This window comes from Triplophysa dalaica, chromosome 13 (assembly GCF_015846415.1).
Source record: "Triplophysa dalaica isolate WHDGS20190420 chromosome 13, ASM1584641v1, whole genome shotgun sequence".
Classification (NCBI taxonomy): domain Eukaryota; kingdom Metazoa; phylum Chordata; class Actinopteri; order Cypriniformes; family Nemacheilidae; genus Triplophysa; species Triplophysa dalaica.
In genome coordinates, this window is record NC_079554.1 from 8,007,100 (window position 1) to 8,033,415 (window position 26,316).

Here is a 26,316-nt window from a genome sequence, read left to right on the forward strand (position 1 = left end):
TTTTACAGGAAGCTGTAAATGAAGAGGCCTTCAAATCTTGTTGTGGACAATAGGGGCGACCTCAAAGCCAGAAGGGTTAACATAGGCTTCTGATTTAAAAGACTCTTTTAGATGCATACTCATCCATGTTACTCAGACTTTTTCTGGGTTATCTGTTATCTATTTTTGGTTTTGGGTACAAGCGGGCCTACTGCTCTCTTAACGGATCAATTAACCCCAGCCAAACGAATACAAGAAAGTCATCATCACTGGAAACGCACGCACACCTCCTCAACCTCATTGTTCCAACGTAAAAATCCACTTAGGCACCCGGCGGTAATCAATTTAGCTGCAGATGCGCGGGAATAAAAGATGAATGCGTTCTGTAATCCGCAACACCTGCTCCGCCGTCGGATCGGTAACGGCACTCGGCGCGAGCTCAAACGGCACTCCAAACAAAGGCTTGAGAAGGAATTAAAGCGCTTAATTAAAAGGCCACTGATGCGCGCCTCTCATCCGAATGCTATTTATAACCGCGCTTCAGCTCGGCGGGGAAGACTCCCGGGTTATTTCTGTTTTATTCATTCCACATGTAGTGTCACACACACGTCAAAAGCAAAGCATCGTTTGCTCATTTAATAAACAAGACCATCGCGCGCGGAGACTGTCCTATATGCTTGCCGTTTTTCCCCCCATTGAAGATGCGCCCCCGTCAGAGCTGTCTTATCTTTTTTGAGGACTGCGAGACGTGCCTGGTTTGTCAATCTCGGGCTGATATTGCGCAGGCGTGATCCGGACGCGGTGCTGAGATGCAGCTGTGGGATGCGGAGAGGGGAGTCCCGTCTCTGCGTTGTCGATGTTAACCTCTTTCTGGGGCCGAACAAACGCCGCCGCTACGGGTGGTCTGTTCCTTGGAGACCGCCTTGAGGAGGGAGGAGAGAGAGAGATAGAGGGAAAAGTGCCGTCTGCGCTTTTTCCATCGCCGCGCAGCACACGACAGTCACCAACCTGTGGATGGTGGTGCGCGCTGCGGATTAGATACAGGACAGTCTCGCGCTGGAGTCAGTCTCCACGAGTCCATCTCGGGTACCGTAAACTGTCTGTTGACAAGAACAGTGCTGGACATGCGGTGTTTGTGAAGAGTACGCGCACGGCTCTGGCTGTATGAATGGCCCCGCTATGGAGGAAGTTCCGTTACCCAGAGTCCGCACACGGCGGAGGAAAACTCGCTTCTTGGCCGTCACGTGCGAAGACGAGTTTGACTGCAAGGAGCTCGAAACTCTCTTCCAGAAGTACAACCTGAAGCTCGAGCAGACCGCCACGCTCAAAGCGCTGGCCATCCTCATCCTCGCCGCGTCGGCGCTGGCGCTGGTTGAGCTCCTGTCAGCCGGTTCACGCTTCACCGTGTCCAAGGGCTCGCACCCGGTCCATTGCGTCATTTTCACCTCACTCTTCATCGTTACCAACGTCAAATATCTACAGGTCACGCAGCTGCAACAAATCGCGCGGCTCGCGCTGCTTTTCAGCTTCACCTTCGCGCTTCTCTGTTGCCCGTTTCCACTCGCGCTGGGTCACAGCGCGCCTCAAGGGACGATGAGCGCGCAGGGGCCCGATGCGCCGAGCACAACACCTGAACAGGGTGTTTGGCAGCTCATGCTTGTTACGTTCGTTGCATACTCTCTGCTACCGGTAAGGACGCTCTTGGCTGTTTTGTTTGCCATCCTGGTGGCCGCGTCCCATTTCATCGTGACAGCAACGTCGGTAACGTCCCGGAAACCTCACATGTGGACACCGGTAAGTTTTGTCATGTAAATTTTCTTCCGTAAGCCTGTTGTATTTTGAATAATTTTGTACATCTCACTAAAACTTTCGTCGTGTATGGAGATTATAAACGCACCGCGCGCGCATTGCACGTGCACAAAGGTAGTGTGAAGAGCAGCGCGAGGGACAATTTGGTTTCAGCACCACACTGAATGGACAGCTCCTAGAAAACCCACATTAAATGTAACCGGGTAATTGGGTGAAAATGTCAACCTTACCATTACCAACGTTTTTTTCTATGCTAACAGCACATATATCAACATTTGGTGGTTGAAAAACCCATAAGAGGACTCTCTTCAAGTTGTAAAAGCATTTATTTTATTTGTAGTGTATGAATTTTAATAGTCAGGTGAGTGCCATTTTCAGGATTGTCACATCCACAACGGTACATACTCCTCATAAATGGACACATTAAAATAAAAATGAAGTTACTTATTTAATGTTCTATGTGTATTATTGTTTCAGGTTCATGCATTTTAATGCACAGAAATCCAAACAAAGTTTGTCGTCTCCCAAAAAACGTGTCCTTTTTTGTCTAGTTTGTCTAGTTTGTCTAGTTTTTTGGGTTTAGTAAAATAGAAACAAATGGTTCAATATATTCGTAGCAAAAACACTCTCTGAGCATTTTTAGTTAACATCCATAACGCAAAATGTCCAGCAACTCAAAAACCACAATGAATAGGGAAATTATCACAAATAACTTGAAGCTGAACAAAAAACAAATTAATTCTCGGACCATAGATACCATTGTTATAGTTCTAAGCATGCTCAAAAGTTTCATTTAACATAAAATAATATAAAAATAATGAGCACCCTAACATATTTCAGCATGTAACCATATGCCACTGATTTACTGTGACACTTTCCCATCGTTCACTTCCATACCTCCTCACTGGGTGTTAAATGGTGTTTGTGACAAACGAGACTCACACAGCAATTAAAGCTTCAGTCAGAGAAACCAAACCTGTGGGACCAGAACTAGATATGATGACCTGCTGAGCCTTGATTTTATTGAAAAGATTAATGGAGTGCCTACAATCTAATCAAATGCTTCAAAGACCTTAAGCAGATTGGATAGACATACACTCATTAAAATCACCTCACCTAAAAACATCAAAACACCACTTCACATTAAAGCAGGGGCATCACAGGAGTACATTGAATATACAGTATTTCATTATCGTGCTCTAAATCTCAAGAACACTTCGCATCTTGACACAAGTGCCATCGTTCATAAGCTGAGTTTTCCACAACATCTCAAACAAACTGTCATAGCACAACCTTGATACAACACCGCATATTTGAAACACAAGATGCTCAGTCATATATCTGTCTCTCATATAACTCTGAAAGGCTTTATTGTGGACAATCAATAATTACCAATCAATAACCAATACCCATTAACCTAACTGGCCACTTGGTTTATTAGCCTTGTAACCTCATTTATGAGCTTTGTAACCTTGCTGAGGATTTCTAATAATGCCAAGGCTTCATCCTCTTAAGCTATTCAGCAAAAGGCCAGCAACTTTGTTTCACAAAGGACTTGTTAAAAGAATACGTGGACCAGTAGATATAATTTTGAGTAATCAAATTTTCTGTGGTTCTATGAATGAACAATACAAAGCCCTTAATAGGCTGCTGTTTGAATTGGCATCTCTTAAAAGCTAAGCAATTGCTGATTCTCTCACAGGGGCTGAGCCAGAGAGATTTGCACATTATCTAGCGCAGAGGATTGTGTCCGTCTTTGCGCTGGTGTTTACCATATCCCCATGGTTTGAAGAAAATGCGAGGCCTGTCACAATGCCCACTTCCGTCCTGGACACTATTGCTCCATAAACTCCATACAAACAAGCATGTTGGATGCAAACTGTATATGTAATCCACAAACCCTCACTTTTAGACTAAACTCTCACACAAAACTTTTTTTTATCATTTACTTTGATTTATAAGCTGTTTTCCTTATGGGGACCCAAAATGGTCAAAATTGACTATCTTTCTGGGTTTACATGGACACATACAAACACGTTTCACGTTAGAAGTTCCATAGAGATTTTTATGCTGCACTGTAAAAATGTATATGTGACACTTACAGCCAAACCAGTCTTATGGGTCAATTTTCTTAAATTTAGATCTTACATAATCTAAAGCTGAATAAATAAGCTTTCTATTGATGTATGAGTTGTTAGAATAGGACAATATCTGGCTGCGATACAACCGATTAAAACACTGGAATCTGAGAGTGCAAAAAATTGTAAATATTGAAAAAACTGCCTTTGAAGTTGTTAATCAGGGGCACTGTGGCAGGCCATCCACTCACAAAAATAAAGTTTTTGTTTATTTTTGGTAGGACCGAAATAGAAATAATAGAATAGAAATAAGCAAAAATGTATTTATCTAAAAGCAACATGGTGTCCTTCTGAAACCTTGTATGTCCATATTTTATTATTTTTTGTGTGCCGTATATTATTATTATTAGTCACCCATGTTTGTCACTGGGTTTTGCAATATCTAATCAATACGTTTTTAAAAAGTGCTTTTCAACAGAGTATTAAATAATTGAAAACATTTTTAAACCCAGAACAACAGCGAAACTAGACATCCGAGGTTTCAGAAGGACTGAGAAGATATTATATTTTAAACCAAAAATATTGTATTATTCCACAGAACGGGACACAGGTTTGAAACAATGTTATTAAGCATAGGCTTAATTAACCATTACCATCTAAAAGTCGTGGAAAACACAGGATGCGCTGCTTTCTCACTGTCTACCATTGCTCACACTCAAGCTATTTTTGTGGAAGACTAAGAGCAGCGACTCCAGAAACGCGGCCAGTATGAAATGCATGCATCATTCGGGTTCGAAGCGCTTGTTAGTGCATCCAGTGTCCAAGCACAAAAACGTGTAAACCAACAAACAAGTGGCAATTTTAAGTCATGGGAATAAACTGTTTTTTAAGTGTAATGCAACGCAACAGCCAACTGATCTTCCCCAAATGACAACCCCCAAATGGAACCCCTTACCGTGAGAGCTGGAGTCAAAAAGCATAGTATGCAATGGACGAGTTATTACAGAAACAATTTATTAAAGTATTATTTTTTGTCCCCACCATTTTTCAAAACAAAGTGACGCCACTGTTAGAAAGACATATGATGAGTAGATGGCATAATGTTTGGATGCATAATCCTTTAGCGTTACAATAAACTCACATCCACGTTGTTTGAATGATAGCCTATATTTCATATATTTTAATTTGAAGAGATGTTTCATATTTAATACAATCATTTAACGTACTTTATACATATTATGCTAAATCCACAATATCATGCATTTCTAGTGATCTCGTTGGGGTCATGACCTCATAGTTGACAATCTCTGCCATACAAAATGCCACTTTCAATCACCGGAAGTTTATATTCAGTCAACAATGCTGTTTAAATGTCAGAATCTTTCTCCATGGTCCAATAAACAGAGATGGTCAAGACCTCTGCTCACTCACACACAAAGACTCAGTTATCTTTCTCTCTCTCCCTTGTAGCTGGTAGCGAATGCGGTGTTGCTGTTCGGTGTAAATCTGTCGGGCGTGTTTGTGCGAGTCCTTACTGAGCGTGCCCAGAGGAAGGCATTTCTACAGGCCCGGAACTGCATTCAACAGCGCCTGCAACTAGAGGACGAAAACGAAAAACAGGTCAGAATCACACAACAAATGCAAAAACGTACATAAGGACAACAGGCGAACACAAAGCAGCTATTGTTTTTGATGAAATAATCAGGTATTTCATTTCAACCTCAAGTTAAAGTTGCAGTTTGACAGGTAATTACCTTGCAAGATTGCTTTCATTCCCCTCTGACTAGCTTAAAGGTCAAGCTTTCTCTGCAAACACTAGCATATGCAGATACACATACAGATGTACACGCACACACACATCCACACAAACACATATACAGTACAACACAGAACAACAGTTATGAGCTGGAGTTAAAAGTGAGTGATTTCATGTGGTACACATACATATACACATATAATATTATTCATCACCATGGAATTATGGATCAATCTGAGCAGTTTTGAGATATTGAGCCTGTGCAAGTTTTTGCATTACATATAGCAATAATATGGCAAAAGTATCTTTCATACAAGAGAAAGACAGAGAGCATAAATGTATTTTAAAATGTAAATGTAAAATATCAAATTCCTATTAGATTTGTAAATGGGGATTTTTGAAAAAGGTCAAACACAGATAGAACGTACTAATTCTGAAAAATCACATTCTGCTTGGAAATATAAGTTTCTTAGTTAATCTTAAACATTAAATGGATTTCAAGATCACGCTTTACTTATAATTGGTTTTAAACCGTAAAATACGTGTTGTAATTGACCTTATGTGTTGACATGTATAAAAAAGTTACATTAAATGCTTTCTATGACTATTATTTCATATTTTAGACTGTTTTGAATGTTTTTTTCTTCAAGCTTAAAAATCAGTGCTAAAACATATAGTTCAGATTTTCATTTTAGGTAAGAACCTGCGCTGCGTTTCCCGAAACCTTCTTAACGCTACTTCGTTCTTAAGTTGTACCTTAAGCTTTATCTTATCGTTAATATGTGTTTCCCGAAACGTTCTTAGTTAAGTATACCTTCTGTAAGTCATACGTTCGGAAGGTTGGTCTGGAGCGCTCTTGGCTATACCTTATCACTGTTAAGAGTTCATCCGCGTGTGGCCACTGTGGCCACATCGCAGTCTATACAAATAAAAAAAAAAGTTAAAAAGACAAGTACATTGACGTGTTTTCATGCAAGGAATATAATTGTCTTAACATTGGTGGTTATTAGCTTTTAAATTATTTTATCTGTGCATCAGATGGCAACCCAAAGAATTTTGAGTATATTTAAAGACAAAGATTGAGGTATAAAGTTTAGTCAAACTGCGATACAGCAAATGTTTTTGCTAAATCAAAGACGACGCCATCCGCAGAGCATTTTGGTGCATTTATTCTGTGACAACCTGGCTACAATTTATGCTGCAATTATAATTTTAGAAAGCTATTGATTATGTGTTCCTCGTTCTGTGCTTTTATTGAGTAAATAATGACACTTTAGCAACATAAAGTATGATAATATTTCGGACAACCTTCCGAACTTAAGGGGTTCCCAAACACAGGTATAATCAAAGGTAGGCTTGTCTTATGGAACACCGTTTAAATAAAAAAGAGGCAAGCAACACACATTCACTCCCTTTACTTTTTAATTTTCTCGTCATGAATGAATAAGTTAAATTTCACTATCAAAATACCTTATTGTATGGCATACTTTCACTGGTTGCCCTTGATATTGTAAGTACGATTAATAATGTTGATTATATTTTATTGCCGCTTGCGCATCCAGTGTCCAAGCACAATAAACGTGTGAACTATACTGTATTGAAGTAAACCATAATGCCAGTAAGTGTAACGGGTTGATACATTTGGGCATGAGATTTTGAGTTTGCACACTCATTTCACAATTAAACAATATCCATGGATGGATTTAGTTTGCGAGTAATTGATTGTCGATGGATCGATATCCATCAATTCAGCACCACCGCAATAGACAGCACCTGGCAATGTGGGACGTAGGAAAATAAACCCATAAGGTATAGTTTAGGGAACACGCCTAGAAAAGGTGTAACTTGTCTTCGTAGCATGCTAAGAAACAACGCTACCAGCCTTGGACTTTATTTCACAGAAAGTGGGACAGGTGAAAAGGCTTTGTATATAAGTAAGTAAATAAGTTAGGCTAAAATACTATGCAATTGTTTTGGTAAATTGTAAAATATCATTGTAAATTGTAATTAATTGTATTTAAGTCTCCATCAATTAAATTGTTGACTATTTGCCCTTTAAAGCTTAATTTAAGAACTCAATTTAAAATAAGAAAACAAATAAAAAGAGTGCAACTTACAAATACTGTAGATCCTTATACAACCAAGTTAGAGGTTGTACCTTTATGTTTTCAAAGAAAGTACTAAAATGATGAAAAATCACCACTGAATATGAATGTGTAAATAACTCCGTTTTTATTAAAGTGTCAGATAAAACCTTATAATTCTAAGGCAACGCTTTGTAGGCCATCAACTTTTTTTATTAATTCAGTTTTCAGCTTAACAATATTGGCCTGCCTGTATGTCACATTGTGTCCAATGTTTAAAGAATATCCTGCCCCTTTTCACAGAGATGGCACTAGATCAATGGCATTTAAAATAGTAATATCATCCAGTCGAGTCTTTTTTAACAAATGCTGTATTTAGTTTCATATAAAAATATATAAAATAAAAATAAATTTGTGTACTTATTTACTTACTTTCCTGTAGCTCAGTGGTAAGAGCATTGCGTTAACAATGCAAGGTTGTGGGTTCAATCCCAGGGGATTGCAAATACCTATGTAAAATGTATAGGACAAAAAGCAATGTAAGTCACTTTGGATAAAAGCGTCTGCCAAATGCCTAAATGTAAATGTAATGTGTACATTTAGTCTACCCAAGAAACAATATTAAATTACCCAGATTGGAGAAAAGACAAATCAATTAAATCGATTACATTTTTAATCAAATTAATACATATTATGCAATTGATTATTACTTATTAATAATAACAAAGAAGACAATTAATCCATACAGTTTTTGTATCCAAAGAAAGCATTTAATAGACATTGCAGTATAGACAATATGTGGTTGTTTTATTGATGTATACGCCTATACGCCTATACTACAGTCCACAGCAATCCATTCAATCAATTTTGACAGTATTTTTGATGATGACTTACTGTCTCACAGGACATTGTACTGCATGTGTCAGGACCCTTATTCTGTTCTGTTTCATTGCACTTAAAGTCCCCGTGAATGGAATTCTGACACATTTCCGAGTGAAAAGGAATTTCAAAGGAGAACATTTGTGGGCGTGGCTTGCATTTTTCATTCTGAATTGATTGGAGGAGTAAAACATCTGTTGCAACGATTTTGAAATGAAGCTGCCAGCAAACTGACAGTTAATGGATCCAAGCCATCTAATTTACGTCATTGAGATGGTTGTTTCAGGGCGGAACTGCACTTTCAGATTTTAAGTGCAGAAAAGTCTACTTGTATTTCAAAAAGAAAATGACCCACATTGATAAGCTACGTACTATAAACACTGCAATATTTCATGAAAAAATTTGAATTGTCATTTTTTATTTCACTGGGTCTTTAAACATCCTGCATAAATGGCTCCCTACTCGTTCTGTACAGTTTGTTTTCTGTTAAAGTGATTTGATTGTTTTCTTTAGTTTAATCCAAAAAAATCCTTATTCTGGAACGATGTACAGGGCCTAGATTTATTTGTTACATTAAATATGTTTAAAAAATCCGAATTCCCATCAACTTCCAAGAGACTTGAATCAGGCAAAACTGATTCTCATACTCTCTGTTATTATATTTGCAGGATAGCATTTCTGGAAAACCTTTTTTATCTCATTTGCACGACTTCACTTAAAAGTTTTTTCTTCCAGCCGAAGAACAAACCAGCTGCACTATCAAACTTTATTTCTCCTCCATCTTTAGCTATCATTGTTGGTTACATCATTGACAAAGAAGGTGAATCAAATAGCAAAATTAGCATAACTTATCTCCCTCGCAGAGCTCTAGGTAGATTGCAGTCGATAATTACTGAAGTACTGAAGTGGACGGGCATAAGATGCAAAACACACACATACAAACTAAAGCAAAGAGGACACTTCCCCCTAGTTCCTTAGCGACTGAAATTGGTTATAATTGTTTGCACATGACTCATCTACCTCCCACCCGACAAACTCCCTGAATAGAAGGTAACACCACCCACTCTATACATCACACCAATCTGTAGCGCACAACTCTCTCCCTGACATATATACATTCTCACTCATACGCATGCGTGCACAGCGGGTGACGAGAACTAGTCTGTTATCTTCAAATTCAGCATAAACAGAAGATCTTTAATGTGGAACTTGAGTATGCGAATGTAAACGTTAATACACATTCACGGCTGATGTATTGATTTCATAAGTATGGAGGTAAATAAGTGTACAGTAAGTCCTTTAGGGTGCATTCAGTAATTTTTAACTCATAAAGATAGAGACATGAAATTAAAAATACATTTATATCAGTAGCCTAATAAGAGTTATTTTATTTTACATGAAGAGGTTCACCTCATAGGGTGCGTCACATGGCCAGACAATTCTTGCTGTATCTTGTTATTTCCTTGTTCAAACAATTTCTCTGACATTAAGAATAGTGTATTTATGCACTACATTTATGCACTGGTAACTGAAACTGTTGCATGATACTGCATTTACACCGCTAGTTTTCAAAAACACAGAATTAATTAAATGTGAATACATTCATTGTTTTAAGGGGGGTTGTCCTGTGTTGCTTAATGACTGGTAGCTGAAACCGTTACATATTTTCCCATAAAGTATAAGAAGAGAAATTACATGCAATTAGACAGAAAATTCAAGAGCTCAACTATCACTTTGTCAAGATTAGCATGACAAATGCTAATTGCTAACAATCCTCAACGAACTGTGAAAGAAAGTTATTACAATACTTTGTCCACTTGCAAAGGCATCCAAATATGAAGCCGATGTTAAACATGTTCATAGCTTTTAATAAAGTATAAACAGTATAACAGGCAGTGCAAAAGTTAAGGCAATTTGAGGCAGTGCTGCTAATGCTACAAACTCTCAGCTCAACTGTCAAATTCTAGCGACAAATTGACCAGTTGGGCTTTTACACAGGTGGCTGGGCATGTTGGGGTTTGCTCATCGAGAAAGCATTTATCACCTGCTTTTAGCAACGCATGGCTTGGCAATGACTGTATGCGTTTCCACGGAAACTTACCTTTGCCATGCCAACCAACTCCAACGCTTGGAACTGTGATCTCGCACAGAGATTACCCAATTTGCAGTTATCAGAGAGTTCATTGCATTAATAGTTTACAGTCAACAGAAGTGGACAGTTTTCAACTAACTGTAAGCTATACAATGTTAACCTTGTTTTATTGAGTGGATGAGAGCCACTGGTTTTACTGGATATCAATGTGTTGTACTGTGAAGTTTATGAATATAAAATAATATATAAATATACTATTGTTTATGAGATAGAACCTTGGTTTAAACCTTGTAGTGAAAAAAGCGCAATGTCTACTCTGATGAGTTCTTGTGAATTTTTTGTGGGAACCAGTAGAAAAAGGTTTGGTCTGGTTAGACGGACATTTACTTTTTCATTTTTAATCCAGATTCACTGTTGAAAAAACCAGCATATGCTGGTTTGTGCTGGTTTAAGATGAACATGTCCTGGTTTAAGAGGGTCAAGTGCTGGTCCTTCGGTGATTTAAGATGGTCAAACAAGCATCAAAACATACGTAACCCAAACGGTGTGCCAAAGCTACTAAATTCCAGGTGCTAAATTTCATCGGCAAATTGTGGAGATACTTCTGGCAGGAACTATAATGAAAAGAAACAAAGTCGGTAAACCTGCTCAACAGTGCCCAAAGTCTCCCAGGAGAGCTAAGATTAGCCTTTTAGCATGATCCAAAGCACTTCAGGCTTTAGAAAGTCTCAAAGTGTACTTCAGTGGCCTCGCAAAAGCCCTAATATAAACCTAACAGATCCACAGAAGAATGCTTAGAGATTCTCACTCTCCCACGACAAAAGCTCTTTAGAAAAATTGCTAAACCCAATGAGGGAACTAGCAAAATCCAAGTGGTCTTGCACTATTCCCTGAATTCCGTAAATTGTAATTAAAAATATATTTAAAATGGATAAGCTGTGTCAGACGGTAAAGGTAAGGCAGCTGACAAGTGTTCATCTTACATTTGACATTTTATGCATTTGGCAGATGATTTTATCCAAAGCAATTAAGATTGCATTATACTAGACATTTGTTTCAGAGTACGAGCAATTCCTGGGATCAAACCCATGACCTTGGTGATGCTAGTCCCATGCTCTAACCAATGAGCTATATGAAAACCTCTTTATAGTGTTGTTAAAGCATCCAAATATGCACCTCATAAAGTTAATTAAGAGGAAGCTCAGAGTGTACAGAGCTTCAGTATAATCCAGGCCGGGCCATATTAATCCTGCTCCTGGAGACCCACTGTCCAGCAGTGAAAAGCTCCAATCTCACACAAACAGCTTATCCAAATAATTATTTGTTGGATCGGGTGTGTTTGATTAAGTGTGGAGCTTAAGACTTCTGGACAGGAGCGGGGCTGATAAATACTGTAGGACAATTAAGATTCTCTGCTTTAACCCGCTGATTCTTCTTATTTGGGGGTCACACTCATAGTCCTCCGGGTCAAACACCTAAAACATAACTTTTTTTGTAAAATCATAATATAAAATGTAATATTCAATTCAAATCGATTTCTGTAGAGCTTTCCACAATATTGCATCGTACAATATTTTAGTGTATAATAGCAGCCTCACAGTAAATTCAGGGAAGCGAAATTCAAGTAAAAAATATCGAAGGGCAAATTAAATATTTAGGCTATATATGGTTTTATTACAAAATAAAAGTTCACTCACTTTAAAAACAATTGTACCATTTTATTCATAACGCCTATGTATATATTTTTCATATATGTTAATATATCAAAAATATCAAAAATAAAATAAAATATCAAAAAAGATAACATTAACTGTGATGTACATGATTAATTTTGCATTAAGGCCTGTAATATATTGATAAAATGTGTTTAGGATAAGAAAAAACTGTAAGTCAGACCATACAGTACTTAGTGACATTTGTAAAATACACTTTACCCTATAATAAAATACAATTTTGTTCAGTAGTATGTTTCTTTAATATTTAAGATTTGTAATATATTTTAGATTTGTAGTTTTTTGTATGATTTATACAAGAATTATTATCAATATTATTATTATATGAATTATAATATTATAATACATGATTATAATATTCTTATATTAAAATGATTACAATATCATATTTTTTCTATTCCCATTCCAAAAAATGACATTTTAGGGACCATTTAGTCTTTTCGAATCACATCCTTTATTGATCTTTGTGTTCACATAGCCAGTGCCACAAGTTTCAGTCTACCAGAGGGTTAAAGAAGCTTAAGTTGGCTACTGTATTATTCTAAAATAATACAATTTAATTGGAACCATACATGCAATCAGAAACTGTGGTTTTATTCTGTAAACTTTACACTTGACTGCAGAGCAGCATTGAGAAAGTTGCTATGTTTATCCAAATACAATATGTAATGGACATATTCAACAGGAACGCCTCTTAATGAGCCTGCTGCCCAGGAATGTTGCCATGGAGATGAAGGAGGACTTCCTAAAGCCACCAGAAAGAATCTTCCACAAGATATACATCCAACGGCACGACAACGTCAGGTATAGAGAGAGAGTTCAAACAATTTTCACACTAAATCATGTGATTCATGTTCAAAACACACACATGTTGTATGGATGATGCAGCAGGGCTACATTACAGCAGTGTTGTAGTCGAGACCAGCTCGTTCGAGTCCGAGTCAAGACCCAGTCCAGAGTAGTTTGAGTTCGAGTCAAGAACGAGTCCAGAGAGGGTCAAGTCCGAGTCCTAGGACAAGAGGTCTGAACAAGACCTGCAGAAATCTTCAAGAATAGGTTAAATGTTTAGTGGAAACAATAAATCTGGCACCGAGCCCATAGAGTGCATTAAATATAGCATGGTATATACACTGTGTTTTATTTACTAAGACTGATGTTAGTTTTAAAATATTTTTAGTTGAGGGTAAAACAGGGCCCCAAAGTAAGTGTTTTAAAGGTAATTTTATTACAAGTAGAGCTTCCCCTGACCAAAGAAATGTCCAAAAGACGTCTTTACTGAATCTTTCAATGTTGAAAAGATGTCCCTTTACTGGCCCTTTATGATGTTTTCTGAATATCTGATAGTGACGTACAGGGGACCTGTGTAAAATCTAAAAACTGGTTCAAATCTGGAGTTTATCAGACTACTTTCAGTTTTCACATGGAAATAAATTAAATGAGTCTCTTGGAGTTGAATGATTTGAATGGAGTAAGATAGCAAAGCAACCATTAAAATAATGATAATTGCTTCAAGATCAGTTTTAGAAAGACAGAGATGCTATTACTAAAGTTGGGGTTTTTTTCATTGAAATTGTCAGGCTGTAATAAAATGTAGTAGTTTTAAACATTATTGATCATTTGATGACTGGTCTGAGTGCTCTGGCAAGTCAATGCACGAGTATTAATAGAAAATAAACAAACATATTTCACTGACACACACACACACACACACACTGACATCAACACCCATCATATAAGCCTAAACTATGGTGACAATCGTCAAAGTAATTCAGATTAAGGGATCAACTGCAATGCATTATGGAAGTCATGAATGAGTTTTGTACTATGTTGATCCCCACCATGTATTGCAGCATGACATATTCTTTTGTTGATTGTCATTGTTGAGTTTCATATGCAGATTCTTGATGTCTTTGTGTGTTAAAGTGGTTAAGCAGATGTGAATATGTTAAGTCCAAAAAAATCACAGTATATCAAACTACAGATCCACAGAGCTGACACATTAATAAAACAAACCCAATTTTAAACTGTGATCCAAACAATTTCAAAATGTATAAATTACCATTTCGAAGTAATCAACTCTTTGGCACAAATAATGTAATTTAATACATAGTTTTGGCTAAAGGAAACCTAATTTAACATTAAAACATGAGAGCTAAGAGCTCAACTAAAGTTAAAAATGATCACAATAATGGTGATTTAGCAGTGAAACTGATTCAATGCAATGAACATAATAAATTATCCATTTTTAACCTTGTTTCAATTGTGGCTTGTTTTCTTACTGCATTCAAATCAATTAAATCAGTTACTTTCAAAGACTTTATTTATTTCAATGCGTAAATTGAAACTAGTCTAACTCACTTGAAATGTCAACCAGTTTTTACTTTGTACAGACTGGACACCAATTTTAGACAATCAGGAGCCGCCTGCTTGCAAAGCCGTAGAAACAGCTACATTATTGGCCCAAAAAGGCACGTCTTTTCAATGTATTTAATATTTCTGATGGGACTCGAGTGGATTCGACCATAAGTCAAATTCCGAACATGTTCGAGTACGAGTCGAGACCGAGTCAAAATGCACACAAGTCCATGACAGGACCAAAAACATTAAAATAGCGTCTCGAGACCGAGTTCAAGACCGAGTCCCAGTCTGGAGTTTCAACACTGCATTACAGCAATAGTTATCGTAAACCAAGCAGACAGTGTCAATTCAATTGCACTCAAATCTGACTCTGAATACTGAATCAATGAGTCAATAAGAGTCAACGACTCTTAGGAGCTATGCGAGCTCCTGAATCTGGCTCCCGACCAAAACATGAGCAGCTCAAGAGCGATCAGCTCAAGAGCTGCTCAATTAACCCGCACTGCCCACACATGCAGAGACACAGAGTGAGAGATAGATGGCCGGTAGGGTTTGTACAATACCACGTACACACACATACACACACACAAACACATCCCATTCCAAAAATCTGTTGTATTTGTGAAAGATAATGCATGCAGTTTACTACCATGACCAACTGTCTAAAATACAGAGCAGATGAGGTCAATCCAGGCCTAGTGCTAAGAGGTAGCAAGAATTCCAAGCGGGTCTATTTGAATCTTCTGAATTTAATAGTATTCAAGTTCATCTCGGCTTCTCTGTGACCTTACCATTTTCATCATTTCAATTTGAATGAAAACAGGACAAGAGACTTGGCCCTATTATTCTTTTTACTTGATTTAGCTAACACGGTAAAGGTTCACTTAAAAACATGTTACTCATAAAATAAATAACTTTGGATTGTGTCCTGTCCATAGAAAGTAGGGTTATAATGCAAAAGTTCTGGCGGAAATCGCCTGATGCTCTTTTTTCTCCTCAGCATCTTGTTTGCAGACATTGTTGGATTTACCAGTCTGGCCTCACAATGCACAGCTCAGGAGCTGGTCAAACTGCTGAACGAGCTCTTCGGAAAATTTGATGAGCTTGCAACAGTAAGTAATCCCTTTGTGTTCGTGAGAAAGTGAAGTCGAGCGCATTAGAAAGCTTGTGTCAGTGGGCACATGTAGTAACGTACATGATGGATATTATTATTATCATGATAATCTTCATTAGTGGGCTGATGATCAAAGAACACGTCTGTGCTCTACAGAAGGCTCTTGAGTTTGAAACGTTACTGGCCAAAAGTATCAGTGGACTAAATTCAACAGGCATTTTCAGTGTGTTTTTTTTTTGTCTTGGATAGTTACATACAGGTAAAAACAATTTAGAGCCAAAATACAAAACTAAAGCTGGGATAAGACCAAAAAGTTTTAAAACAGTACACATTACTATTGGAGCTTTTACACCAAAACCCACGGAGGATTTTGTCAGTTTTGTAATAATATTGTGTTTAGCTCATTTCTATGGGTTTGTTAAGGTGTGCTGACTGGGTTTACATTACTGTGTGGTTGCTAATGTGTTCTGCATAAAATTAGCACAGCGATATTTGGTGGCTAAGGTGTTCTGCATGTTTTTGCTCATTTTTGTGTTTGCTAATGTGTTCTGCGTGTTTTTAGCACATTTCTATGTGGTTGCTAAGCTGTTCTCTAAATGATTAGCATAATGATATGTGGTTGCAAGTGTGTTCTGCATGTTTTTAGCACATTTATGTGTGGTTGCAAAAGTTTTCTGACTGTGTTTACTAAGTTATTTTGTGGTTGCTAATTTGTTCTACACATTATCAACACAATGATATGTGGTTGTTAGGGTGTTCTGCATGTTTATGACACATTTCTATGGTTGCTAGGTTGTTCTTCTGGGGCGCTTGAGTGGTGATATGTGCCTGTTATAGTACTCTGGGTGGTTGCTTGGTGGTTGCTTACTGGCCCATGTTAAAACTCCAAAGTGGCTCACTTGGCCTTGCATTAGCAGTGCAAGAATAATTGGTTGGATGCCGGCAGAGGCACATACTAATAAAATGTATACCTAGACTGTGGGTCGGATCTCCAGCTCATCTGACAAATGCATAAATGTAATCAGATTTGGAAAATTATTATAAATATTTTACAATAAGGACTTTGTATTCAAACACACATTTGGATTGGTGGCGATGTTCAAATGAATCTCATCAATGCAAGATAAAACAGCTAGTTTTTTATGACAATGTGGCTGATAACTATGGGATAACTTTTGTGCCAATAAAAATAAATGCAAACTTAAAAAAAACGGAAAACTATACAATGAGAAGAAAAATAACTTTGATAATGAAATCAATAAACTTAAATGCAAGAATGTGACATGATTTTCAAATAAACTGTTATTTTTCTTAACAATTTTCTAAATTTCGTTTTTGCAAATAATAGTTTTGAATTCGCTGCTATATTTTTTTATGCTTTATATTTTTTGTAAGGTAATTTTTTATGGACTATTAAGATTATTTTCTCAATTTGTACACTGTTACTAGTTTCGCTATTGCTGAATAGGCAAATGAACATGTGAAACAAAATGTAATACTCAAGTCTTATGGGTTTGCTTAACTTTCCTTGACCAGAAATAAGAGTTATGAATCAAATAAAATGCATCAGTAAATATTTCAGCAGCCCATCACAATGCAAATTATAATCCTGACTGTAATTGTTGCAATTACCTCAGATGTACAGAAGCATCCTGACGTCTCTGCTGTTAAGCAACTGCAAATTAGTTGGATCTTCATCTCTGATTGTAATTTGTTATGTCAGCAAAGTTAAAGTTTGAGGGTTGACATAGTGAGAGCACAACTTTCTGTGCAGTGTCACAGCAAAACTTTGTCCAGATTTGAAATTAGTTTTAAATTCACGCAACAGTTGGAACGGACTGGCACAGATGGTGTGTGTGTGTGTGTGTGCTGTGACAGGGGTTTCCCACAGTCTCCTCTGGTCCTGTGCTGCCAGATGGAGCATCTCTAATAAAACAGTGTCATCGATCAGTAGAGTATTTCTCTTTCTTCTTTACACTTCCCTTTTTTATCGCTCTCTTTTGTCAAAGTGTCTCATTGTATTTGCTGAATCAATGTGGTGGTCTAGTCCTGATAATATATTGGCAGGAGGAGACTATGGTTGGAGTCACCGGTAGGAGACTATGGGCTAAACTGCAGCCTGGGGGAAAATGTCCACAGAAGTGAGGACAAAATCTCTCTTTGGGACATTCAAGGAGAACCTCAAATGGAAAATTATTCATAAATTAAATTAATGAAAAGTTTATTTCCAAAAAAGAGATAACTCCGTTAAATCTAAAATTGGGTTTTTAATTTTTTGTGTTTTATCGTGTTAGCTGTTAATTAATTAATTGGAATGCACAATAAAGGAACATGATTTAAAAAAAAGTTAAAACATCTCTCTCTCTTTTTGCAAATGAACTCTTCAACTCTTCAAATATTCAAGTTTTCTGTTATTTGTTGAAAATGTATGTGTGTCAAGTGTGTGTAAGGGTTTTATCTGCATATTTTTAGCACTGTACAAAAGCATTTAATGCTATTGGTATCACAATATATAGGTATTGACATAAACATGATATAAAAACATGATTAATTATGTGGGTTAAAACTGAACATATGATAAGATCTAAAGTAATAAAATAATAGAACATGTTTAATATGTTGGCTTAAGTCACAAGGTTACAATCTTGCTCTCGCTCTCTCTCTCTTCCTCCCTACATTTGTATTTTGAGTGTGACTTATTGACCAAAAAAGAGAAAACCTAAATTAAACAAATTTATTGATGATTATGATTGCATTTACATTACATTTATTCATTTTGCAGACGCTTTTCTCCAAAGTGGTTTACAAGTAGGAGAGCATATAACATTTTGTCAACACTCTAAATTAGTACCTATAGTTTAGGCCATGTAACAAGGAGGATTACGGCTGAAGAAAGCAAGGGAAAGAATAAACAACTGGGAAGATTTTTTTACTAGACACAAAAAATAAACAGTTATTTGTTAGTCAAATAAATGCAGAACAGGTATATATTGAGTTGTTTTTTGAAAATTGTTAAAGCTACTGCAGTTTAAGCAGAGGCTGACAGTTCACCCCAAGACAACCGAATAAGTAAAGGTTTTTGCAAGCAATTTGGTGCCTCATCGTGATGGAACAACCAGGCATTGATCATTTCCCGATCAAGGATGACGGTAGGGGATGTAGACCTGAAACAGTGAGTTAAGTTTAGGGGTGAATTTGTCGTTGCCGTTCTAAAAGCCAGTGTCAGTGATTTAAACTTCATGTGGGCGGCAACTGGCACCCAATGGAGTGAAATCAGAGGGGTGTTACATGGGTTCTTTTAGGCTGGTAAAAAACCAGACGTGCTGTTGCATTCTGGATGATTTGCAGGGACTTGACTCTATTGGTTGGAAAAAGAGAATTGACTAGTCCAGTCTTGATATGACCAGAGCTTGGACTAGTAGCTGATCTTCCCGATATTGTAGTGCACATACCGGCATGTTCGAGTGGTTGCTGTGATGGGAATTTCAGCTGACCGTTAAACATCACTCCCAGGTTCCTTGCAGACTTGGTGGGTGTTATACTTAAGGATACGAGGTGAATGCTGAAGTGGTGTTTAATTTATGGGTTGGCTGGTATAACAAGAAGTTCTGTCTTAGAAAGGTTGAGTTGTAGGTGAGGGTCTTCCATACAAGAAGGGATGTCCAGAAGAGAGACAGAGATACGGGCAGAGATGGTGGGGTCAGTTGGCTGAAAAGAGAAATACAGCTGCGTATCATCTACATAAAAATTGTATGAGAACCCCTGTTCCTTAATAATTCGATCAAGGGAGGTGGAATTTGTTGAAAAGAGGAGAAGGACAAGAACTGATCCCTGAGGAACTACAGTTTTCAGCTGGTGAGATCAGGATAAGGACAGATGACAAGGACTAAGCCCTTGCCTGCCGTAGGTTTTCAGGAGATCGGTCTCTGTAGATTGTCCTTTCTTGAAGCCGGATTGCTGACTATCCAATAGGTCATTCTGTGAGATATAGGCAGAGAGTTGGTTAAATACTACCCTCTCGAGGGCCTTGGAAAGGTTGGGCAGGAGTGAGATTAGTCGATAGTTGCATACCAATGAGCGGTCGAGTGTTGTTTTCTTGAGTAAAGGTGTTACCAGGGCTTGTTTAAATGAGGTGGGGACAGTACCAGGGGTGATGGAGGTGTTTATAATGTGTGTGAGTTGAGGCAGGAGAGACCGAGAGATAGCCTGTAGGTGGTTCGAAGGGATTAGGTCGAGGGGACAGGTTGGGTGAAAAGGAGAATTTTGGAAACATCAGTCTCCAAAAGAGGAGAGAAAGAAGGGAGTTGAGTACAGCAAGGGGTAAGAGAGAGATCTGGGATGTTTTGAGCAGAGGATAGACTATGCAATATTGGGGGGAGGGGGACAAAGAAGAGAGGAGAAGGATTAGAAAAGTTGACGCGGGTTAAATGCAGTTTGGATTTTGCTTTGACAGTACTTGATTTTGGCTGCAGATGTATCAGTAGCAAATGAGTTAAGAATGTGTTGATACTTAGAGAGATCAGCAGGGTATCTGGACTTGCAGCACTTCCTCTCCGCAGACCTTAGCTTGGTCCGATGGTCACGAAGAGGCTCAGAAAACCAGAGGCAGGATTGTGTAGCACATGCAGGCCTAGAGATGAGAGGGCAGACATTGTCAAGACAGAGACTATCTTTACTTTTCTCAGTGTTGAGAGATGAGTTGAAGGTTTGGGTAGGGAGGAAGACACCATGGATGAAAAGCATTTGGGAGAGGGGACATGAAGATTACGACGCGAAGAAACAGTGTTAGGGGTGGGTGGTGAGATTACATTAAATTTGATAAAGAAATGGTCAGAGACATGCAGGGGAGTAACTAGAATATTACTAAGGGTGCGGTTACAATTTAAAACTAGATTTAGATGTTGTGCTTCTCAGTGGGTGGGAGGGTTTTTCGTCTTCAGGGATAGAGGACAGAAGCATGTCAAGCTCTTCTAAGAAGTTTCCCAGTTGACCTGGAGGGCGATAGATTACAATCAAATATATTTTTGATTTATGAGTGATGGAAATTGGATGGTATTCGAATGAGGAGTTCCCTTTTTCTGAAAGAAAAATACAGAGGAGTGAATTTCCAGGTGTCGGAAATATGCAAACCTGTTCCACCTCCGCACCCAGAAGGAAGAGGAGTGTGGGTGAAGTTGGTGGAGAGGGCCAATAGAGTAGCAGTGTTTTCTTTTCAGTACGTGCCAGAACATTGAGGTTGGACTAACTGGCGAATGAACTCTGCCTTGTTAACAGATTACTGGCAGTTCCTGAGGCCTTTAGCCAGACTAGCAGACTGTGGAGGGCTAGTGCAGAGGGAACGAAGATGGTGCTGAGTTTTCCGCTTTGTACATTAGTAAGTGTGTCTACGGTGGACAGTCTGAATCTACTGGAAACACATAGTAGTAGCAAGACAAAAAGACAAGGAGACTAGGGGAAAGAAGGATAGACCTGGAAGAACTTAGCATGTCGTGCAATGTCGTGCTGGTACCGCAGGTCTTTACCTCGTCGGTCTTCACACGAGCAGGGCTGCCGGTGCCACCTCATAAATCAGTGCTACAAAATAAAGGCTTTCTTATTGCTTAACGGGTCAGTGATTTTTCCACAGGTGAGCCCACCTAGCTCAACCCTTCAAAGTGACTAAAAGTGCTAGGTGGAACTCCAGCTAGCTGGCTAGGTGCTAACAACAGCTTACCTTGAGAACAGTGCAGGAAGTTCAATAGTCCTTTGCTAGCAAACAGCTACTAGTCCAGTTCAAGGAAACATAGCAAGCTCACTACAGCTACATCTACAGAAGCTAGGCAGACAAAGTGCTTCTTATGATTGATGGCCCTATTTGTTTATTTTTAAAGACTTTTCAAAAGATATTGTGAAAACATGATGAACTCTTTTGGTCAAAATATCTCTTATCATGGTTTAGTTTTATTTTTTTAAATAACTTTTATTTTTATATTTTCAGGTTCATTGTAGTTCAATTTTGTGAAAATTTTGTTTTTGTTTTTGCATTTGTATTATTTATTTTATTATTGTTATATTATTATTATAATTATCATAATTTACATCATTTATTTTCAGTTATTTCAGTGCCTCACTTCTCTTTTTTTCAAGTAATAAAATGGACAAAATTTTATTTGTTTTAATGAACAGCAATGTTTGAGTAGTTTTAGTTTTGGTGGACTATAATAGACTTTTGTTGTGATAATCTGATATTGTGACAAAATAGTATTTTCTACTCAGTCGACGTGTGACATTAATTCCTGTGAATATTCTCAACTCCAGCACCTTTTATCCGCTTTGTATGTCTTTTTAAAATAAACCATCACGCTCTGTTTGTCCGATTGACAGGAAAACCACTGCAGGAGGATTAAGATCTTGGGGGACTGTTATTACTGTGTGTCAGGCCTGACCCAGCCTAAAGCAGACCACGCTCACTGCTGTGTGGAGATGGGCCTGGACATGATCGACACCATCACGTGAGTTCTCATAGTTATCATGCCGCAAGTGTCTACACGAAAAAAATCATTTTGTTTTAACAGAACTTACCGAGCTGGCCAGCAGTCAGCTATGGTCATTTACCAGACTGTATTTAGCTCTGTCTGTAGCGGTTTTATTTGTGTCTAAATGTGTGTGTGTGTAAGACCTGCCCCACTATATTCATTTCTCTGCTCTGAATTCTAAGGCGACTTTCACTGCTGCAGTCTCTTATCACCTCACACAGGTGTTGGAATATTCACACACACTCACGCGCACACACATGCACACACACAGTCACACAAAAACTCTGGTTTTTACAAACTCTGTGTATATCTGTCTCACTCTCACTTTCTATATCACATTAGAGTAGATCAACTGCTTTAGTGTTGGTAGCACACAGAGAAGAAATTCCTCCTGCCATATCTCTCTCTCCCTCTCTCGCTCTTACTCTCTCTCTCTTCAATCATCAGATCCAGTAGCATTACAGAGGGAGATGAGAAGAGCGTAAAAAGCTTTTGAACACAAAAACAACAACCTGACTATGGTTTTCGTGAAGGAAATATAGACCACTTCGCAAGATGTAAACACAGATCCAGAAGCATTTCCGGTTTCAATAGTTATTTATACATATTTATTATTATTTTAAATTTTAAACACATTATCTCAATAAATCTTAAAGATATTTGTTCAACATTTTAAATCAGTTATAAATAGTCTTTTGGTTGTGTTTTGTTCAAACGTTTGTGTAGTGTTAAAGAACTGAAACAGGAAGTTCTTCTAGACCAGCTTTGAACCTATGTTCTTTATGTCATTTGAAGTTGTCTATATCTTAAACTGATACTTGGGGGGCCAGATGGATCTAGGGGGGGGCACAGATTTTTGGCATTTTATGAAATATAGAAATGCATCATATGTTTTACGCTATCAAACATCAGAAAAATAAGACCCAACGTTCCAGCATTGTATAACTGAATATGTTATTTGTTTAAATACAATTCTTAAGTCTTTATTTGGTGGACTTAATTTATGTCTCAGGCATCAATGGGATTAAATTGAGAGCGAAAGGAAATTTTTCCTTTAAGGTATCGTTCACCTAAAAATGAAGATTATTTTTATCATTTATTCCGCCTCATACCATTCCAAACCTATGACTCTCCTTCTTCTGCAGAACACAGAAAAATTAATGAAAATAAAGGACCACACAACATTTTCCCCATCGACTTGCACTGTCTGCACACAAACTACGGAGACTTTTCTTAAAATAACTTCTTTGTTTTCTACTGACAAAGAGTCGTATACAGGTTTTAAACCACATGAGAGTGAATATATGATGAGAGAAATATATATTTTTGGGGGACATATCCCTTTAGGTGTCCTGAGTCTAAGATATTTATCTTAGAAAAACCACCGAAATGTCAAATGACCCCAGTTGTCTTAATTAGAGTTTCAGAGAAGATCTCAACAATGTCGATTATGAAAACAGTCAAAAGTCAATATTATTGAAGATTTTAATACAGTGCTCAAGCATTACTTTTTTTTAGCATTTTGACAAATCTAGACTGTTCCATCTATACAAAACTGACCTAAAACAATCTACACTCACTTTATAGCATCACACTCCAGATGTCTTTTTACAATTGGTTGGCAATTAAGTTGATAATCATCGTTTTTCTGTAATACAGCATCTAAGCAATAGATGTCTGTCTACATGGGCAAACAGGAAATAAAGCAAAATATCAAAAAAACTAACTCTCTCCTTATTTTGAATGTGTGTGTGTATGATATCAGGTCTGTTGCAGAGGCAACCGAAGTGAACCTCAACATGCGTGTTGGTCTGCATACGGGCCGCGTGCTGTGTGGCGTTCTGGGCCTGCGCAAGTGGCAATATGATGTTTGGTCAAATGACGTGACACTGGCCAACATGATGGAGGCGGGAGGTCTGCCTGGGTCAGTCATTCAGCACATTATCAACCACCTATCAAACACACTTCATGTTATTTCTTCGCAGCCACGAGTCACATATAAAGCAGATAGGTGAGTGTGTGATTATTTGACCCTCCTTCAACAGGAAGGTTCATATCACCAAGGCAACACTGGAATGTCTGAATGGAGATTACGAGGTGGAGCCGGGCTTAGGCCACGAGAGACACGCTTTCCTCAGCAAACATGCCATTGAGACTTACTTCATCGTGCCCTCGCACAGACGCAAGGTACAAACACATCGTCATCACACCAGTCATCTTTAAGGACACAGGGCTCACAGTTTCTGTATGACGTTTTCTTCTTAGAAAAAATAGAATCAATTTACTGAAATAGAAAATCTGTACATTTTAAATGCAGATGAAGAGTTTCCAAAGTGAGATAACTCCATTTTTTTAAAGATGTTGTGTTTTATTGCGTTTTATTGTGTTAGTTAGCTGTATTTTTTTGTTATAATAGCTTAAATCAAAACAAAACAAATTCAGTTTGATTAAAATAATTGTAATGCAAAATAAAAAACATGATAATTAAAAAAAAAAAGCAAGGTTGTGGGTTCGATACCATGGGATTGCAAATACCTATGTAAAATGTATAGGATAAAAGCAATGTAAGTCGGATGCGGAAATGTAAGCAATGTAAGTTAAATGCGGAAATGTAAATGTAAATTTTGGAAATTAACTCTTTAAATTTAAGTCAAATTAAGTCAATCTTTAGGAGTACAATAGCATATACTGTAGATGACCTCAAAACTTTAACTGTTTTCAGAAGCATGCATCTTCATCTTAGTTTTGCCATACTTAAGACCCATGAGAGATGTCTTTTATAGAGTTTTGCATTTCATCTAATTGAATCTCCCAGATCTAAGAGACCAACATAATGCGATGAAAAGATTCATGCAGAATCCAGGAGGCTTTACACACCTCCGAGTCCATCTGGAGATCTTTACAAATAGATTAGAAGCTTCTTCTGCACATGAGTTCTTTCAGTCACTTCCTCTTTTATCAAACAATGGTTACTGCAGCTATCTTCGCACATTCAGTGAGTTTTTCTTTTTCCTCATGTGCATCTCACTCTTTCTCTTTTTCTCTCTGCAGATTTTTCCAGGTTTAATCCTATCAGACATAAAGCCGGCGAAGAGGATGAAGTTTAAGACCGTCTGTTACCTGCTGGTGCAGCTCATGCACTGCAGAAAGATGTTCAAGGCTGAGATCCCATTCTCCAACGTCATGACCTGTGAGGATGACGATAAGGTGTGTGATCATTTGCGATCAAAAGCAGCGCTTGCATAACCTCATCAGTATTCATGAACTAAGTCACGAATATCACTGTGTCATGACATCGCAACCCTCCAGTTGCCGCTGATAAATTGTCATTGCTGCATTGTTTCCACCACTGTGTTTTTAAAAGGGGTAATATTAACATGACAAACGATAAAATCCACCGCGTTGAGATGAGCGGACGATTGCGCAGAGATTCAATCACAACTGCATATTTACTGTTCTCTTCGTGTGTGACTCTGCGAGTGTGTTATGACTTGTATCAGTGCATAATTAAACATCTTATCACAATCGCATGTGTGAAGAAATATGCTGAGATGTGTTAAACACCCATCTGTCACCATGTAGATGTATGTGTTGGTCTGTGTCGATTTGAATGTAATGTGGGTGTTGCTTTACAAGACATTTTGAAAGCATTTCACATCTCTCAGTTTTTAAACTAGCGTGACAATTAAATACAGTGCACAAGTCCTATGGAATGCTTTTGTAGTATTTTAGGTTTTTGTTTTTTACAACACCATAAGACGTTTTTCTTATGCTGTATGAAAAAATTAAAGGATATACTGTACTGTAGAGATATGTAGAGATGTAGAGTGGCCGTAAGGTCTCCAGTGCCTGTCAAGGCGGCAATCCCCGAACCCGGTGGTGGACACCGGAAGTAAGGGATGCCGTCAAGCTGAAGAAG

At 37.9% G+C, this 26,316-nt stretch overlaps 1 protein-coding gene across 1 annotated transcript in view; it reads left to right on the forward strand.

The window, feature by feature from the left end:
• Positions 1–742: 742 nt before the first annotated feature.
• Positions 743–26,316, forward strand: part of adcy1a (adenylate cyclase 1a) — a 46,309-nt gene continuing 20,735 nt past the window's right edge. Inside the window, exons 1-8 of the mRNA XM_056765433.1 lie at positions 743–1,773; positions 5,337–5,486; positions 13,096–13,214; positions 15,769–15,880; positions 22,246–22,373; positions 24,163–24,321; positions 24,443–24,584; positions 25,449–25,604. Coding sequence (XP_056621411.1) covers positions 1,144–1,773; positions 5,337–5,486; positions 13,096–13,214; positions 15,769–15,880; positions 22,246–22,373; positions 24,163–24,321; positions 24,443–24,584; positions 25,449–25,604 — 1,596 coding nt within the window. The 5' untranslated portion in view covers positions 743–1,143. The remainder of the gene's footprint in view (positions 1,774–5,336; positions 5,487–13,095; positions 13,215–15,768; positions 15,881–22,245; positions 22,374–24,162; positions 24,322–24,442; positions 24,585–25,448; positions 25,605–26,316) is intronic.